Source organism: Pipistrellus kuhlii, unplaced genomic scaffold (genome assembly GCF_014108245.1).
Source record: "Pipistrellus kuhlii isolate mPipKuh1 unplaced genomic scaffold, mPipKuh1.p scaffold_m20_p_13, whole genome shotgun sequence".
Lineage (NCBI taxonomy): Eukaryota > Metazoa > Chordata > Mammalia > Chiroptera > Vespertilionidae > Pipistrellus > Pipistrellus kuhlii.
In genome coordinates, this window is record NW_023425438.1 from 13,508,949 (window position 1) to 13,527,419 (window position 18,471).

At 53.0% G+C, this 18,471-nt stretch overlaps 1 protein-coding gene across 7 annotated transcripts in view; it reads left to right on the plus strand.

Annotated features, from left to right (window-relative positions):
- OTOF (otoferlin) overlaps positions 1 to 18,471 on the plus strand; it is a 71,893-nt gene that overhangs the window by 28,147 nt on the left and 25,275 nt on the right. For 4 of the 7 annotated variants that reach the window (XM_045580613.1, XM_036434992.2, XM_036434989.2 and 1 more), the window contains exons 4-11: positions 1,213 to 1,312; positions 1,874 to 2,055; positions 4,752 to 4,796; positions 8,666 to 8,739; positions 10,037 to 10,163; positions 10,573 to 10,621; positions 16,137 to 16,268; positions 18,206 to 18,268. In XM_045580613.1, the coding sequence (XP_045436569.1) occupies positions 1,213 to 1,312; positions 1,874 to 2,055; positions 4,752 to 4,796; positions 8,666 to 8,739; positions 10,037 to 10,163; positions 10,573 to 10,621; positions 16,137 to 16,268; positions 18,206 to 18,268 (772 nt within the window). The remainder of the gene's footprint in view (positions 1 to 1,212; positions 1,313 to 1,873; positions 2,056 to 4,751; positions 4,797 to 8,665; positions 8,740 to 10,036; positions 10,164 to 10,572; positions 10,622 to 16,136; positions 16,269 to 18,205; positions 18,269 to 18,471) is intronic. The other 3 variants (XM_036434991.2, XM_045580614.1, XM_036434994.2) reach the window with 1 other exon arrangement.

Genomic DNA, 18,471 nt, shown 5'->3' on the forward strand with positions numbered 1-18,471 from the left:
TGCTCCCGCACTTCCTCCTGCCATGGACTCCTCGCTTGTTAAGTGGAAATTCACTCAATACCTCCCCTAACCTGGACCTGCCATTGATCTGCTATGTCACTTCCTGTTTCCTCTTTCTCACCTTCCTCCTCTATAAACCAAGGGCAGCACCAGATGACCCCCCGCCTCCCTGCCACCACCACCCCCCAACCCCCCACTCTCTCACACTGAGGATGCCCTCCTTGCTGTCTTCAACAGGAAGGCCTGTGCATGTGTGCATCCGCCTGCGGAGCTGCCTGTGGGGGGTGCTCTCTGAGTCCCTTCTCCATGCCACGGTGTGGAATGGGGTTCGACTCAACTCAGCATTAACTGGGCGCCCACTGTGTTCATTAACTCAGCCAGCAGATGCTGGGATGTCGGGTGTGCTGGGAATGTCAAATAGAGGCTGAAACGGGCACCCCATCCTGTCCTGGAGACACACTCAGGAACACAACCCCCTGCCCCCCATGGCCAGACTGCTCTCTGAGCGCTGTGTGCTCCCAGCTCTCCGTTGGTCCTATAAAGGATGCCGCTGCCAAGTCCAGAGAGAACTGGGGCTGCGAGCCCAAGTCAGCTGCCCGGGAAGCAGGCGACTTGCTGGTGAATGTCAGAGTGCTGTTTCCAATCCGTCCAAAGCCTCTGACTCCAAGACTGTGCTACTCACAGCACCGGCTGCCGCTCCAGGGGAGAATGGGGGTCCCGCCATCACATGGCCCTCACTCTCGAGGAGCTGGCAGCGTGCCCGTCGGTGGGCATCACCAGTGGTCACGGTTAGTGGGGCTGAACGTGGAGGAGCTGCTCGCGGGTCCAGTCCTTCCCCAGCAGCCTCTTCGCTGGGCATCCGGACGCGGCTCTGCAGGGGCTCAGCGGAACCCCGAGTCCACGTGCCCAGAGAACAGAAGGCTGTACCGCCCCAGCCTGTCTCCTTGGCCTGCGAACATCCCCTTGTGAACATCTCACTGCCCTCGAGCAGTCCCAGAAAATGGGTCTCACACATACACCACACACAGCCATCGGGGGTCACAAACCTCCTGGACACACCACCCTGGCTGTGGGGCCACCCTCCACAGCCCCGGCCAGGGGCCTGAACAAACTTCCCTCTCTCCAGCCCGCGCTACCCTCCCCTGCCACTCACAGCCTCCCTCCATCCTCACTCTGGCCTCTCCACCTGAAACCCCTGTCCCCTGCCCGCAGGCTCATCGGGACCTTCCGCATGGTGCTGCAGAAGGTGGTGGAGGAGAACCACGTGGAGGTGACCGACACTTTGATTGATGACAACAACGCTATCATCAAGGTGGGTGGCCCCAGATAGCACCTGGACTTGCCCATTGTGGGGTCTCCTGAGGGCCTGTTCGCCGGCACGCCACACATGTGGAGTGGCTCAGGGTGGGGTATCCTCGTGGATGGAGAGTGAGACATGAGGAGGTGACTCAGGTCAGCCGATTTCAGGGAGGCCACCCCTCCTCCCTTCAGGCAGCCCTGGTTCGGAGGTCAAGAGGGTGACCGCTCACTGGGACACTGGACGATGCTCTTGACTATGGATACATTGGGCTCAGAGAGTCCACCCCCACTCCGAGCTCAACTCTCCAGGGTGGACCCTGACCGTGGGCACCTGGGAGGAATAGAGCCAAGAGCTGCAGCCTATTAAGTTGGCTGACTGTGAATGTCCATCTTTCTGAGCCTCTGCTTGCTCATCTGCAAAATGGGAGATGGGAAAGGATCATACCCAGCTTGCCTTCCTCCACTGAGCTAAGGGTGGGTAAGCGCTTTGCAAACATCACAACGCAGCCCACTGTGTGGGATTCTGGTTGTTGTTCCCATCCTCGCTTCTCACCACCCCTCTCTCTCCCTCCAGACCAGACTGTGCGTGGAGGTCCGGTATCAGGACACGGATGGCACCGTGGGCTCCTGGGATGATGGGGACTTCCTGGGAGACGAGTCCCTTCAGGAGGAAGAGAAGGACAGCCAGGAGACGGATGGGCTGCTCCCCAACTCCCGCCTTGGCTCCCGGGCTCCGGGCGAGAAGAGCTTCCGGAGGTAACAGGCTGGGACCTCTGGCTGCCCAATGCCCCCAAAGACACAAAGTGGATGCCTAGTCCCCCAGGAGGCCCCCGTGGGCCTGGCTGAGCCCAGAGAACAGGCTGACGTGCTCGAAAGGCATAGCAGAGGGAGAAAGGTGTTGCCGCAGCCTCCCCACCCCAGGCCCCTATTCCAGAACTCACCGCAGAGGAGCCTGGTCTCTCTGTTCCAGGCAGCCTGGCCTCTGCCCTGGCCAGTGACAGCCCAGCAAGGTGGCCTATTCCTGCCTGAGTGAAGCCAGAGGTCCTGATTGGGACCCAGCCTCTCTCTGCTCTTCTGTTGAGAACACATCCCAGCACCAGGAGGCTGTGTCCAGGCCTGTGCTTCCCAAATGCACGATTTTTACCCCAAAAAAGGGGGCGAGGGGAACATAATTGTACTACGCTTAGAGCCCAGACAGGCAGCATCTGGGCTAGTAAAACATTGTCCAGAGGCTCCTGGGTCACTGGTGGTGATGTGTGAAATGCAGGTAAGCGGAGGGTGCATCCAGGGACGGTGGGTTTTGAGAGGAGATGCTTCCCTCGCATTGCAATTATCTCCTCAATCTCCTTCCACCCTTTCCTTTCCAAGTAAGTGTATTCAGTCCCTGTTCCGAAAAAAACACATTAATGGAACTGAATGTGATACTCTTGTCGAACAAATATGTTTTTCTTCTTTGCACTTGAACCACTCTCCACACACACACACACACACACACACACAAACAAAAACACACACACAAAAACACAAAAAAACAAAAAAAAAAAAAAAACAAAAAAAAAAAACACACAGCCGCACACACAGAACCTCAGGGAGCCTCCTGGGGGTGACAGTAATAAGGTCACAGGAACCACACCCGCCTGTGACAAAAGCGGCTGGTCCTTACCTCAGGCAGCTGGGGCGGGGATGGTGGGGGGTGGGGAAGGAATCACCCAAGCCAGCTTGGGGCCTGCCCTCCTTGGACTCCAGGCCAGGCAGAGTAGGAAGAGCTTGCAAATTGGCCTCGGGAGGGCCAGGTCTGTGTTCTCCAGCTCTGACTCCCACCAGCCTTGCGGCCCTTGGCCAGTCACATGCCCTCTTCCTGTGAAATGGGGGTCAGGACAAAGGAGGCTCCTCCCTGACTGCTGTGGGGAGAGCCGAAGGGATGCCTGAGGGACAGGTTGTAACTGGGGTGCGGAGTGCTGCCCCCTGTAAGGGCTGGTGACAATCAAAGGGTCAGGAATCTGGCTTGAAATGGTGAGAGGAGAAGCCGAGACCCGGGGGGAGCCAGGGGTGCTGGTCCCCGCCCTCTGTCCCTTGTGGGGAAGTGTGGGCGGGCAGGGGGCTGTCTGAGATGGCAGGTGGGCTCTGAGAAAGGGCTTTCTGGGGACAAGACTGGAGGCCATGTAAGGGCCACCAACTGCAAGAAAAGAAGCGCTACCTCTGAACCGGAAGAGCTAAGTTCAGGTCCCATCCTAACTGGCTGAGTGACTTTGGCCAGCCACTAGACCCTCTGGGTCAGGGCCGGGAACGGGTTGAGCATCCTGGCTCCCATCCAACTCCGAGATCCTGAGGGACCCAGGATACTCTGGATCCTGGGGCCGTGCCCATGGGAAACAGCTCTCTGGGCCTCTGGACAGTCGGGAGGGCTGCCCACCTGGGCGGTGGTGGCTCACACAGCAGCTGCCGTCCCTCTCTCAGGCCTACCAGTGTGGGCCCCGCTGTGGATGGAACTTCTTCTCAGCTCTGGTCACTTCACAGCAAGGGCTCTCGAACAAATGCGGCCCATAGCTGGAGCTTCACAGCACCCTGGCCAGCGGGTCCGCTTACCCGCAAGGTCCTCCATGCCTCCCCCAATCCCAGCTGTCAGTACTGCAGAGAGGGGATGCATCACCAGTCCCGGGGCACTCTGCTCTCAGATGCACAAACCCCGGGCTCCGGGCCCTTGCATGTCAGTATGTATTCGCCTCAATCTCCGAAGTGATACTCAGCACACCTGTGTGCATACACACACACAAGTGCGCATGTGTTTGCACGCACTCACATGCACACATTCTCCCTCTGTGTAAGGCCAGTGGACTGCACTCCTAGCAGATCTCTGGGCTCCGCTGCTGTGGTGGCCCTACAAGCCACATCATAGAAAGAACAACCAAAGGTGTTTCTCTTGCAGCCGCCCTATAGGCTTGGGGCTTTCCTTGGATTTCCTGGACTCTAGACTCTCTCTTTCTCCTTCTCCACCTACTGGCCCTCCTGCCCTCCATGGCCCCACCTCCTCCTGCCCACCTGTCTTCTCAGAGACCCTCGGAGCCTGGAAGGACCCCACTCCACTGGAGGGGATTAGAAAAGGAGTAGGGTGGCTCAGGCCTGGAGGGTGGCCCGGCTCCCCTGAGTTCCCCTGAGTCCCCTGTGACCCACATTTAGACATCCCTAGACGTTGGGGTGGAGAAGATTAGCTGATCCCCTGAGGCCTCTGCCCTCACCAGGGCTCCAGGTCCCTCCCTCCCCAGCCCTATGGGATCCCTACCCGACAGGCTTAGGTGTGCTGAAGTGAGAGGCTCTGGGGCGAGGGGACTGTGGGACAAGAGGCCAATGGGGAGTATGGGGGTCAGCAGGGCCAGGGGCTAAGTCTGCAGTGTCTCTGGCCCGCGCCCTCTCACACCTGTCCCCTTGTCTCCTCGTTTCTTCTCCCTGCTCAGCAAAGGCAAAGAGAAGACCAAGGGAGGCAGAGATGGCGAGCACAAGTAGGTGTCCCAGGCCAGGGCGGAGCCCACGGGGCTCGAAGGGTCCTCACCACAGGATGCGGATGTTGGGATGGCCCCTGCCGGAGGCTTAGTCATGGGCTGTCCTGGTGGAGTCAGCACCAGGGGCTGGCAGGGAGAGGGAGTGAAGGACAGGGAGGTATAAGGGTGGGTTGGGCAGTGGCCGGGCCTTCTGATTTCCATTCCCTCCTCCCTCTTTTCAGTGTCTTGATTCCGCTTCCACTTCCCTGTTCAGCTCCCACCACTGAGTCAGGCCTTAGGTGTCCCTGTGTGGGAGGGTGGGAGGTCAAAGGAGTTGGAAGGCTCAAGAAGCCAATGACCGCCTTTAGAGTCAAGGCAGGGCTGGACAGATGGACATGAAGTCCTGGAGGCCCAAGGAAGACTAACTAAGGGGTGTCTCACAGTACGAGAGCACAGTAGGTCCACTGTAAATGCTGGTTCCTTAGCACTGCTCTGCTCTAGCCTCTTGCCATTTCCAATTAACATGTGAGATGAAGTAAACTGGCGTTTACTATTCTAACTTAATGTGCAGGGTCTTAGGTTGATTACAAGGGTAGGAAAATGGGACTCCTAAGAGGAGATTGAACAAGTTGAAACTCTTTTAGCCTAAAGAAGAAAAAGTGTGGGAACTGGTTTGAAAGCTGTGGAAGGTTGCTGTTCGTTTCTATCTCCGCTAGGAAGCAGTCAGTGGAAATAGGCGTGAGCGCAGTAAAGAAAATTTAAGAATAGAGCCATGGAGAAACACTTGCTCCCTGTGAGTCTGTGAGATTCTGGGACAGTCTGGTTTGGGGAGAGGGCGAATCTGTTCCCATGATGCTATTTGCTCGGGCCTTGCAAGGGGGGTAGGTCACGGGGGAGAGCTGAGGAGAGAGGTCCCCGGCCAACGTGGGGGTACGTGCACAGGGCTGCCTGGCCTGCGGTTCGGCAAGGGCACCTGGGCCAGCACACCAGTTTGGAGCCAGGGTCCTGTGTGAAAGGCCAACTGTCCTGCCCAGATGTGGGCAGACCATTCAACACTCACTGAAATTCACACACTTTGAGAGGTGACGGTAAACGCTGCGGCGATGACATTACCGCTGCTGGGGCATGGAAAATGAGAGAAAGAACCCCACAAAGGAGCACTTAGGGAACAGTTCCCCACGTTGACATTGAAATGATCCAGAGAAGATCCCCGCACGCTGCTTCTATTCCGCAGCATTTTGCTTCTCCCAAGGTCTGGGCTAAGGAGACCGGACAGGCCCATTGAAGGCCGTCTCAAGGAGAAGCCTTGGGCAGCCACATTCCCAGTCACTGTGAACCCCAAGCTCTCCTCAGGACCCCCCGTGCATCTCCCAACCTCAGGGACATCCTTCTAGATCTGAGCCATGGAAGCAGTAAAGAAGTCATCAGATCTGCAGATGCAAAAAGGGTTTACAATGAGTGAACTAACTTGAAAGTCTTTTCTCTAGACTAGAGAGAAGTCGCGGTCTAACCTGCAGGTGCATAGCATTCTGACTTTGATGAATCCAGGAAGGGAAAGCCCAAATGTGGTCATAAATCCTCAGTGGGCCCTAGAGGCCCACCACCCTGGCCCTGTTTCTTCTACTTTCATACAGCCAGGAATTTAAATTAAAAAAAACACCACTTGGTTGCAAAATAATTTTTCACCAAGTTGATTATTGGCTTTCTCACCACATATCTTTAGTAATTAAAGAATCCCCCTAGACCAAGTGCAGAATTTTAGTTTTAACCTCAGCCACCAGTAACCTAATCAAACGATTCAATTAAAAAAAAAAAAAAAGTCCAAATCTTTCATCCACATGGATCATTTTCAAATTTCACCAACTAACATTTATTTCAATAATAACCTTTGCCCTCTGCCCAGAGTAGCAAGCCGCTTTCCATTAACTGGCGCTGTGACAGGTTCCAAAGGCATCTGCTTTCCTGCTTGAGAGCACATCTCGTTCCCTCTCCTCCCATTATCACGTCCCAGGAAGCAGGATGCTGGAGAGCACAGGCGGGTCAGTGTCCCCCAGCCTCCCTTCACCGGCCCAATGCCTTTGTAGGAAACCATGAACATGCCCGGTGCTTCCTACACTGTGAGCTGGTGCCAATGAAAGGGGTGGTCCTTGGTGGCTCTCCCGTTGGGAGACAGACACACACCTGTCCATGTCTTGCCTGGCAGATGGAGAGGAAAGGAAAGGCCAGGTTTGGGGAGGGGGGATGGGATTGGCTCTCCAACCCTGAGTAGAGAGGCCTGGGGTTTCTAGGCCACCTCTCCAAGGACAGAATGGTTTTGCCCAACTCACGTTAACTAGCATAATGAGCATGGGCCTTGGGTAAGGAATATGCCTGTGGAATAAATAACTATTGGGAAAACATTCTTGGGTTTATTAACTGAGCTAACACATCACGGAATCTTAGGGATCTACATCTATGTAAAATATATATATATATATATACACATATACATATATATATATATATACACACACACACACACACACACACACATATATATATATATATAGTTGGCTGAATGGTAGCCACATACAAAAAAAGGTATGTCTATGTACTACTTCCTGGAAGCAGTGAATATTACCTTATTTAGAAAGGTGGTCTTTGCAGATGCAATTAAGTTAAGGATCTTGAGATGAGGATATCCTATTGGATTGTCCAAGTGGGCCCTAAATCCAATACCAAATTCCTTGTAAGTGATACAAAGTGGAGAAAATTTTAAAAAGAAAAAAGAGAGAGAGAGAGAGAGAGAGAGAGAGAGAGAGAGAGAGAGAGAGAGAGAGAGAGAACAGCGGTCTTGAGAACCATAGTCAAGCCTCCACAGGAAGGTGCATGGCCCAAGATGGGTGGGCTCAGCCATAGGTGCGTTTAGGGTTGCAGCTGGCACCTCACCCCACTTGGGCCTACGGGAGGACAGGACCACACCCAGGAGGAGGGACAATGGGAAGTGGACGGAGTCAGGTATCGGACTAATGCAATATTGATGGAGTAAAGGAATACTGCCTTTTTCCCATGCTGAGCCTACTGCTGGTCCCTCCTGGCACCGGGGACCACAGGCTCCGCTGCGGGGCTATCACAGAAGGGACAGTGAGGACCCCCGCCCCTTCCCTCAGCGCCCCCCGACTGCAGGGCCTTGCACCTGAGGGCACCAGGCCACACCAAGCCAGAGGAAGAGGTAGGAACTATGGAGCCTGCCATACGTTCCTGGGGACTGGTGGACGGGGAGACTCCACCGTGAGAGGGAACAGCCCGCAGGGGCCTTTTAAAGCCAGGACCAAAGACAGGTGGGAAAGAGCCCATTTTCTCCTTTTTGGGGGGGGGACCAAGAGGATCCCAGAGAGCAGGGAGGTTGGGACGGACAGGGCAGGCTTTGAGCTCCAGGGCCGTTTGAGAAGCCAGCTAGTTTCAACCATGTCTCCAGCACCTCTGCCTCTGCCCCTCTGAGTCCTGCTCCTGGCTTCTGTTCTGATGCTTTGTGTTGGGTTGGCTGTCTTGCTTTCCACCTAGTGGGGGGTTGTGGGGAGCAGGGACATAGAAGAGCAGCTTGGGGGACTGGAGGAGCTTGGAGCTCTAAGACTAGACTGAGAGGGGCTGAGTCAGCCCAGGCCACCTTCTCTAGTTGCTGGCTCCCGACCTGTTGTTCCTCGGTGGTGGGAAGGCTTCGGGGAGGAAAGTAAGTGGTGGGGTTCCCTCTGCCCAAATCCCCCCTCCTCTTGGCTTCCAGTTCGGGAAGTTTGGTACCAGTAGGTGAGGGGCTAGGGTTTGGATGTCCTTTCCCTTGCGTTTTCTCTTGGGTTTTGCTCTTCTGTTGGTGTGTCTTCCTCCTGGCATCCATCTCCCTCCACCTCTCACAGAACCGGGAGGAGCGTGTTCTCCGCCATGAAGCTCGGGAAGAACCGGCTCCACAAGGAGGAAACCCTAAGACCAGGTACAAACGTGTGCACCTGCCCTCGGACTAGCCATCTCTCTGCACCGAGACCAAACCCCACCTCTCTGCAGCCAGGCTCTCCTGTGATTGGCCGGAGGAGCCACACGTGAGCAGGGCCTGACCTCCCATTGGCTGGCGGAGGAGCCAGGCCCTGACAGTGGCCCTCCGGCAGGGGTCGCTGTGTAAGCTGAGGCCTGAGGATGGAACCTCATCTCTAGACGCTAGACTAGAGCCAAGCAGAGCTCCCTGCCCAGCTGGCCTGTCTGTGAAAGGCCCCTCCCGCCCTCTGCCCCCATTCTGCTTTCTCCATAGAGATGCCTAGAGATTTATAGTTAGAGTAGGGATAACAAAAAAAAAACAAAAAACAGAAGCTGTTAGGTCAATTCCTTATTTCTGGGGCAAAACCTGACTCCCTAGAATGTTTGGCCGGTCCTGGCTTTTCCCTTTCTGGGGGCTGCAGGAAGGCCCTGAGAGAGAGGCAGGGTGGGCCCCGGAGGCTGGAGTGGCCTATGGCACTCCCCCGCCCCCCCCCGAAGTAGCAGGCTGGGGAGGAGGTGAGACAGGCTGAAAACAGGAGAAATGGAGTGAATAAAGATGTGTGCAGCTTTCTGACCCAGGTCCTATGATCACATGCCCTTCGTCCAGGCACCCAGCTGCAGTCCCCATGTCCCACTGGCCCCAGAATCTTTCTCCTCTCCTCTTGCCCCCATGCCAACTCCAGCTGTGGAGAGGACACAGCTGCTGGCTGAGGCCCAAACCAACGACACTTGGGTGGCTTCTTAGAGTCATCATTTCTGTGTCTCAATGGAGTAATACACATTAATACAGGCTTAGGTTCTGAATTCCAGCAGCTATTTTACATGGATACGTTTCTTCCTAAGCCTCAGTTTCCCCAGGTGTGACATGAGAATAGCACCCATCTTGGTGGGCATGGCTATGAGGACTAGAGATATGTGCATAAAGTGCCTGGCATTGTACCTGGCACATGGTAGCCACTCAGTAAATGGTAACTATTGTTATGAGTGGTATATCAGTGTGTGTCCTTCATTTCCTACCTCTTCCATGAGGCTACTCAGTGCTTAAGTACCATACCATAGAAGAGTTCCATTTTATTAAAAAGCAAAACCAGATATCACTAAAATCAATGAAAGATCAAGATAGATTATAATACTCTTAGCAGATGCTACTAGATACACCTTGAATTTAGCTGTTAGCTTCCCTAAAGCCAAAGCGCAAAGGTAAAGACCACCTCTATCCCACCATCCCGCCCACCTAACCAGCCTTCCTTCTTCCCCAGATGAACCAGCAGTGCTGGAGATGGATGACCTTGACCGCCTGGGCACTCGGCTGGCGGAGGGGATGGATCCAGACTGTGTGTCTCTAGCTTCTGTCACAGCTCTCACCACCAATGTCTCCAACAAGCGGTGAGTGGGCAGAGCCCCACATCCCCAATTGCTCCCCGCCCCCCCAAAATCAGGCAGGAATGTTAGGAATTTGGGTTCACCTGAACCCTGCCCCTTTCTTCTTCTCCTGGCCGTCTCTCTCAACTCTCCCTGCAAAGGCAGAGAGCAGCAGATGTGGGCCTTAGGAAAGCAAGGAGCCATCCAGCCCGTATTGGAACCTGCCATTCTGATGTCTGCCTCCCTGTTACTTATGCTATTGTTTAGTCCTCTCTGCGGGGGCCTCCAAAAACAACCACTCCCTCTTCGGTTGGACAGTCCTGGGTATCTGAAGACCACAGTCCTGTCCTTCCGCCCTTCTCCGAAATCTAACCACTCCTCCCCTGCAAGCAACCCCCTTACACCAGGCCTGACAGTATGTTCTCCTCCTCAGATCCAAGCCAGACATTAAGATGGAGCCCGGGCGGCCCATGGATTACCAGGTAGGGGGGCCTTTCAGAGTCTGCTCTGGTGGGGGCAGGGATGTGGTCCAGCTAGCTGTGCATTACAGACTCTGTGGAGGCATGGGCCTGGGGGTTGTGGACAATCTCAGCCAGATATAAATCCCCAGAGTAAGCTTGTCCCTGGGAGGCACACAGAGACTCGGCATAAAAAGAGAGGTACAGCCCTAACCAGTTTGGCTCAGTGGGTAGAGCGTCGGCCTGCGGACTGAAAGGTCCCAGGTTCGATTCTGGTCAAGGGCATGTACCTTGGTTGTGGGCACATCCCCAGTAGGGGGTGTGCAGGAGGCAGCTGATCAATGTTTCTCTCTCATCGATGTTCCTGGCTCTCTATTCCTCTCCCTTCCTCTCTGTGAAAAAATCAATAAAACATATAAAAATAAAAATAAAAAGAGAAGGACAAACCCAAAGAGGAGCTTGAAACCCCTGTTTACGCGTTCAAAGCCCTCCCAGGATTCCGTGCTCAGAACTGACTTCATCAAGTGAGAGGGACCTGGGGGAACCTCCTCCAAAAAGCAAACAAACAAAAACAACCGACAGGAGGAGCCTCTGAAGAAAGATTTCCTTGGTGCCTTTTTAAAAAGTGTTGCATTATTTTAATGCTGTGAGCAATGTCAACCTGGTTATCTATAGATAGTGAGAGTGTGGGTGTTTCTTCCTGTTTTTGCTCCTCTGTATTCTCTGAAATTAACACTTCGTTTTTTTTGTATGTTCCTAAAACTGGAGACAAAATGGCTGAGATAGGGAGAGATCTACAGCTGTAAGATCAATGTGGCCACCATGCAGACTGGTCACTGCTGGGACCAGGCCACATGGGGTAACTGGACACCAGTGCAGCCCTCCCAGTCCGGGACATGATGGAAAGCACAGCTCCTCAGATGCCAGGCGTTAGACAGAGAAGACCCGAGACGCTGTAGGCTCATACGGGAGAGGCTTCGTTGTAGATGAGTGGTCATTGCTACTACAGGAGCCACCTGGCAAAGTTGTTCTTAAAGCAGCCGCACAAAGCGGCCCAGCCCCCTGCCTGGTCAATGGTAACTTATATTCACACTCAAACAGAGGAGGCCTCATGCCAGTTAGTGATCACGTTCAGACAGAGAGGTCTCGTGCCAATTCGTGACGTTTGTGCTACATTAACATAAACAGATTACATCTTTGCCTACACGCACGCGTATGGCAAATTGGCCTTGATCATCTGGCGTCCTCTGACTAGGGTTCCCACAGACCTGATCCTCAGCTTTGTAGGACCACACCCTCAGTTTTGTCTCTTTTCCCAGAGTTGCTCAGAGCCTGAGAGGCTGGATTACATCAACACAACTCACCATAGGCTAATGCAGTGTTTCCCAACCTTCTCTCATGATGAGAATCACCTGGTGGAGTTGTTAAAACACAGATTCCTGAATCCCAACTAAGAAGTGCTAAACTAGAATTTTTGGGAACATATAGGTAAAATTGCATACCTAACTTAGTGCTCTGTATATAAAATCTGTCTTAGAGCACTAGTTAAGTATACAATTTTACCTATATGTTCCCAAAAATTCTAGTTTAGCACTTCTTAGTTGGGATTCAGGAATCTGTGTTTTAACAACTCCACCAGGTGATTCTCATCATGAGAGAAGGTTGGGAAACACTGGGCTAATGGACAAGCCAGAAGCACCGAGTGCCTATTTACAAACTGAAAGCAGGAAGGGCCCTCCACTGCTTAGCCCTCCCTTGGGGGCTAATGAGACCCAGCTATGGGTCCGAGGACTGTGGGCATTCCTAGCATTGAGTGGCTATGCTGGCTGGTGGGAGGGGACAGAGCCTCCGGGAGACCCCACCAGGCCTAGGTACCAGTGCCAGACCCAGAATCAGGGTGAGTCCTCTCTCCCAGGTTAGAGCTTATTTCTGATGCCCAATTCCCAGATCCCTCGCACACCACCTCAAAGACAGCCCCACCTCATCTCACTGAGGTGATGATGTAATGTAATAGATGGCACCTTTCTTTGTATCAAATACATCTGTTCATGCTTTCTCCAGACACACCTTGTCTCCCTGAATCCTCACCTCAGTCCCTGACCATCTTTTCAGGTGCTTGAGAAATAGCCCCAGGCAGTGTCAAATGGCCCTGCCCCTGTGGTTCTAGATAACCTCAAGCCACTGGGCTCCTGAAAGGTTTGGGTATGTCAAACCCCCCCCCCCCCCCCAATCCACCACCTCTCTGCAAAAATCCAAGCGTAGAGTGTTCTAAGACTTCAGAGGGCACTGGGCTCAGGGCTTGACTCCTCTATGAACTGAGAACAGGAAAATTCCAAAGAACAAAGACCCCATAGTCAGATATTGTTGCCCCCTCAGTGTCCCCAGCCTGCCACGTAAGGGCACACAGAAAATGAAGTCATTGCTGTTAAGGGAACTGTCCTTTTGAAGGTTTACATATGCTAGATACTAGGTCACAAGCTGAATATGTTTTCCATTTAAGTAAATGTCATTCTTGGAACCCTCCAAATATAGGGATTACTAAGTTTCATAGGTGAGACATTGAGGGCCAAACAAGGTAAGGAGCTTGACCAGGTCCCAGTTACTCAGAGCTAGATCCAGGGTTCAAACCTGTGCCTGACCACAGCAGCGAGAACAGCTCAGTTTTCTCTAACTTAACCCTTTGGACAGCCGCTCCCTGTTCAGCTTCAGCTTACTGCCTGCTGCTTGCTTTCCAAAGCTCTTTCAAACTGCTTCCTGCCAGAGTCTTTTATTCACTAAACAGGCACTCTCCCTCCAAACACTGTACACAATCTGAATGAAATGAAACAGTAACTCGGGATTTCCTGACAGGTTCATGCACGTCTCAACTGCAAGTGTTAACACACTTGGGGAGAGAGAGAGCATTGAAGATGCAAATGTTGAATTATTCTAGCTTCCAGGAAATACAATATAGAAAGCAAGAAAGCCTGCCAGAGGAACTGACTCTCCGGGGGAAGTAGGGTTTGCTGAGTGAGAAAGGCCTCAGGAAGCACAGCCACTTGGTAACAGGAGAGGGCCTTAGTTGAGCTCGGATTCAGGAAGGACCCTGAGGCCTCAGAGCAGGGAAAAGGCTATGGCATACTCACACCCCGTCTTTCCTCCGTTTAGGATGTGTGTAACGTGAAAACCCTGTTAGGATTACTGACATCTCAAAAAGCAAGAAGCCACCATCTCTTCCTGGTGAATATGCAGTTTCCCATCAGAGTGAGCAAAGGTCAGCCCCAGGCAGAGATGTGGCTGGCGGATGATCTAGTCTTGAGCCTGTTCCCTTCATATGCAAGTTCAATATTCTCTCTTCCCAGCACCAAGACCCTAGATGTTTTCACCTCCAAACATCTCTCCAGTTTTCACCTCTATGTCATCTTCCTCCCACTGACCTTAGATCCCCAGCCTCGACTGCAACATTGCACCCACTTCTCCTCTGGTCTCCCTACCCTCAGATTACCTCCTCCACCTCATCCTCTGCCATCGTCTCAAAAGGCAGATCTGGCCATGTCACATCTCTGCCACCAGGAGGTGTAGGAAGGGAAAGGATATTTAGGTCCCAAGGGGCATCCCCTCTCATCTCCAGCTCCCACCTAGTGTTCTTGCCGCACGATCAGAGCGCTCAGAAGCAGGTCAGGAAGCACTTTGACTCTTGGGTTCTCCCAAGACAAAGGTATAGATTTACATCAGCATTGTTCCTTGTGGTGGCTCTTATGAGGCCACCTAGGGATTATGTGTCTTATCTTGGAAAGAGAGGGTGGTGTAGTCAATTACAAAAAGTGTCTCCTTGACCAGCTGTCAATCGGTCCCCACTCTATTTGTGTCTTCACCTTCCATCCAGGAAAAATGAAGTCCTCTGCTGCTGATTAGAGAATGGGAGGGAGGGATGGCTAATCCCCTCCCTTGTGTCTTGTGTGTTGTTGTTTTTAATTTCAAGTCCCATTGATACATTCCCCTCTACAGAGCCCCACTTGCGGGAGGAGCGGCAGGATGGCATTCCTAGAGCATAAATATTTAAATACATGCTGCTTTTAAAATAGCACCGTAAGCTGGAACCGGTTTGGCTCAGTGGACAGAGCGTTGGCCTGCGGACTGAAAGGTCCCAGGTTCGATTCCGGTCTAGGGCATATACCTTAGTTGCAGGCACATCCCCAGTAGGGGGTGTGCAAGAGACAGCTGATTGATGATTCTCTCTCATCAATGTTTCTAACTATCCCCCTCTCTTCCTCTCTGTAAAAAAATCAATAAAATATATATTTTTAAAAATAGCACCGTAAGAGGCCAGCACCAGCACCATGCAGTGGCCTCAATTCTCAGGGTTCCCCTTGGGGCCACCACTCAGCCAGCAAAGAGTACCCTCCAGAGCCTCTCTTCTCCCTTTTACTTTATTCAACCCTCTGCCCTCCCCCTCTCTCCACCTCCGACCTCTTGTGAGTCAGAGCTGCCCACAAGAGCTGTCTGCCATCCTGGGCTTCACTCCGTGGAGGAAGGTGGAAACTTTGGGTTCTGAAAAAGGCTGTTATCATGGCCAGGCCTCTGTTTGAAAACCATAAAAATGAAGCAACTGCTCAGATTGGGAAGGTCAATCTCCTGATGGTGTATCTTTAGCACCTTATTATGCCAAATCTGTGTCTATCTACTTCCTAGTCTTGAGTTACCTCAAGTCCTTCTTTTCTTTTTTTTAATGGAAGAGAGGAGATGGGTTAGTTGTGGAAAATTATGATATTTAAAAATATATATTTGGTATAAAAGGTTTCATCGGAGTCAAAACTCTATAAACTATTGTGCAAAGAATATTCTGGAAGCACTTCTAATGTCTATTTACTCTCTTCACAGTAAACTCTGAGTTAAATTAATTAGCTCTATTTCCTTCTGCGCTCCCTTGAGAAATGGTGATTATTGAACTTCTTTAAAGCTCCAGATTCTGAGCTCCATTCCCTTGGTACTTCCAATTCCAAATAGAAATGCTTGAGTTCATAGTTCAAGTGCTCCTTCAATTAGCAAATGTCCTGTTTCCAGTTCTGTATGCTTTCCTGGCAAGGTTCTCGTTGGCATCAGAGTTTCTATTTTTCCTAACATCTTTAGTTTTGATGTATAAAATTTTCTTGGCCTTTAGTTTATTTATAGGACTCCCATGGACACGGTGGATGGTAATTGTTGTGTTTATTTGTTTTTTATGAAAAGAGAAAATGATTCTCTTGAGTGAAATCATATTTAGAAGTTGCATCAAAGCACAGCAATTAAAATACCAGATCTCCAAGAAGAGATGCATGGAAAGCAACCTGTACAGTTTCATGAGAAGAAATGTACTGAAGTAAATGCTAATTCTAGCTCAGCAAAGCCCATTTTGTTAAAACGCAAGTTCAAGAGAGGTGACTGAAATAATCATGAGCTTCATATAGACCCTGTCTTCTTGGGACACCAACCATTTGACTGAAAGCTAACTTTATTCTGGCTGAGCCAGCTCCAGGGCTCACACAACTTTCCCTCGGGCCTCCCTCTCTCCTGCTTGCAGGTCAGCATCACGGTGATCGAGGCCCGGCAGCTGGTGGGCCTGAACATGGACCCCGTGGTGTGCGTGGAGGTGGGCGACGACAAGAAGTACACATCGATGAAGGAGTCCACCAACTGCCCCTACTACAACGAGGTCAGTGCCCACGGCCCCAGGTGAGGAAAAGGACCTCCCAAAATGTGGCAGGAGGCTGGGCCTACCCCAACCTGGGTCCAATAGGAGCATCTGGGAGTCAAGAGACACAAACAGCTACCAGTAGCAGCAGGGCTGACCTTGACCCACCCTGCTACTACCACTAGAACACTGACTGGAAAAGCCTTCTGCCTAGATAACGGTGTACTCTCCTTCAGATACGGAGACAGGGTCCCTTGGCCTTCCATGGCCTTCCTTCACACTTGGGGATCCTCTTTGCCTATAAGGTGTTCTGTTCTCACATATCCTAACCTCAGCTAACAGAAATGTAGACTCAACGACAGGAACTGTACATCTGCCTATCTGCCTATCTATCCAGCTATCCAGCCATCTAGCTCTGCCTTTTTTCAAGCCCACATATCTCCTTGGAGACCCCCCTCTTCCCTCCCATCCACAGTCTGACCACATGAGTTGCCCCCACTTTCTCACCTCCCACTCACGCCTCCATCTCTACCATTGTTTCTGTCCCATGGCTTCCCTGACACTGCCCATCTTTAAATGCTCCGAGGACCGGCTGTCCCTAAGTGCGACATCCACCCCCTCTCCCTGACAGGCTCGTTTCATCCACCTGCCAGTCCCTCCCCTGGGGACCTCTGGGCCCTCTTCTGCCAGCTCCTCCCTCCCCGCCTCTCTCGGCCTCGCTGGCTCTGCCCCCTGCTGGGACGTTGTGCCTCTTGGTGTCCTGGCCTGGGCCTGCTTCCCTCCAACACGCTCCTGGGCATCTCCCCCTGCCCCACGGCGTCAGTTGCCACCTGCATGTCTGGCTCTCCACCGTCTCTCCAGCGCTTCCGTCCTCCACGTCCAGCACCACCTGACGTACTGCTGCCATGCGTAGCAGCTGATGCGTGTTGTGCGCTGACCACGGGCACCTGCTTGCCAGAGGTCATCTCACTGAGACTTCAACACCACACACCTGCTCCCTCCACCTCCCCTCACCCCTGTGAATGATGTCCCTGAATCATTCTCCTCACTTCACAGAGGGACAAACTGAAGCTCAGAAAAAGCAGTGATAGGTCCAACAGTAAATGCTCAGGTCTATCTGTCCCTGCAGCCATACCTTTACCCACAGCCAAAAGCAGATCCTCCTGCGATCTTCCCCCTAAATACACTGGCCACGCCTCTTCCTTCTGCCCACAAGTTCACCAAAACAGGCCAGGGTGCCTCCGCTCTGCACCACCACCACCACCACCACCACACACACAACCTCATTCCCAGCGCCTGCCCAACACGGCCAGAGAAAGGGGTGGGCACCGCCCCAGGGAGGGGCAGCTCCCAACTTGAGAGGACAGTCCGTGCCCACAGCACTTGCCATTTCCGGTGAGTGCCTTCAGACCCGGGTTTATCGGTTCCAGTTTTCCGTTTCCACATCTCTGAAATGGGCTGCCTCTCCTAGGAGTGGGGCCCTGGGGCTGAATGGCGATGACGATGTGGCTCATACACACAATGTGTCTCACAGTCCCAACCGCCTCTAAGGAGAGTGTCACTCACTGTCCTCACTGTCCAGCTCAGGACACTGCGGTCCAGAAAATTCCCACAGCTCAAGGCCACACAACTATTACAGAAAGGGGCTGAACAGGGGCTAGAAACCCCGTCTCCTGGCCCAGGGCTGCTCCATCGTCTGCCCCCTCCCTCCCCTCCCACACGAGGTGGCACCGGCCCTGCCTAGGGGTTGGGGTCTTGCTCTCATGTTGGGGCCCAGCCTCCCACCTGTCCCAGGTCCGGAAGGACCAGTGGCTGCCACTGCTGCTCACCTGAACTTGGGGGCTCAGGGGAAATGGCCGGGGTGCAGACAGGCACTGCCAGGAGGGAGGGGCCCAGCACGGCCCCTGGGTGTGAGCTGCCCACCTGGTGACGAACGACCTGGGTCCTTCCCCCTCCAGTACTTCGTCTTCGACTTCCACGTCACTCCTGACGTCATGTTCGACAAGATCATCAAGATCTCGGTGAGTGAGGAGCCGCCCCGGGCAGGCAGTCCATCAGCTCACGCTGCACCTCCATGCACCCTTGAGGCAAACCAGCCACAAAAGGGCAGCCCTGCACCCAGACACAGAGCTGGGCAGCGGGGCGCAGGCTGTGTTTGAGCCCCTCTCGCCCCATAGCTGGGAACAGCGCAGTGCACAACCTACTCACCTGTCCTGGCCACCAG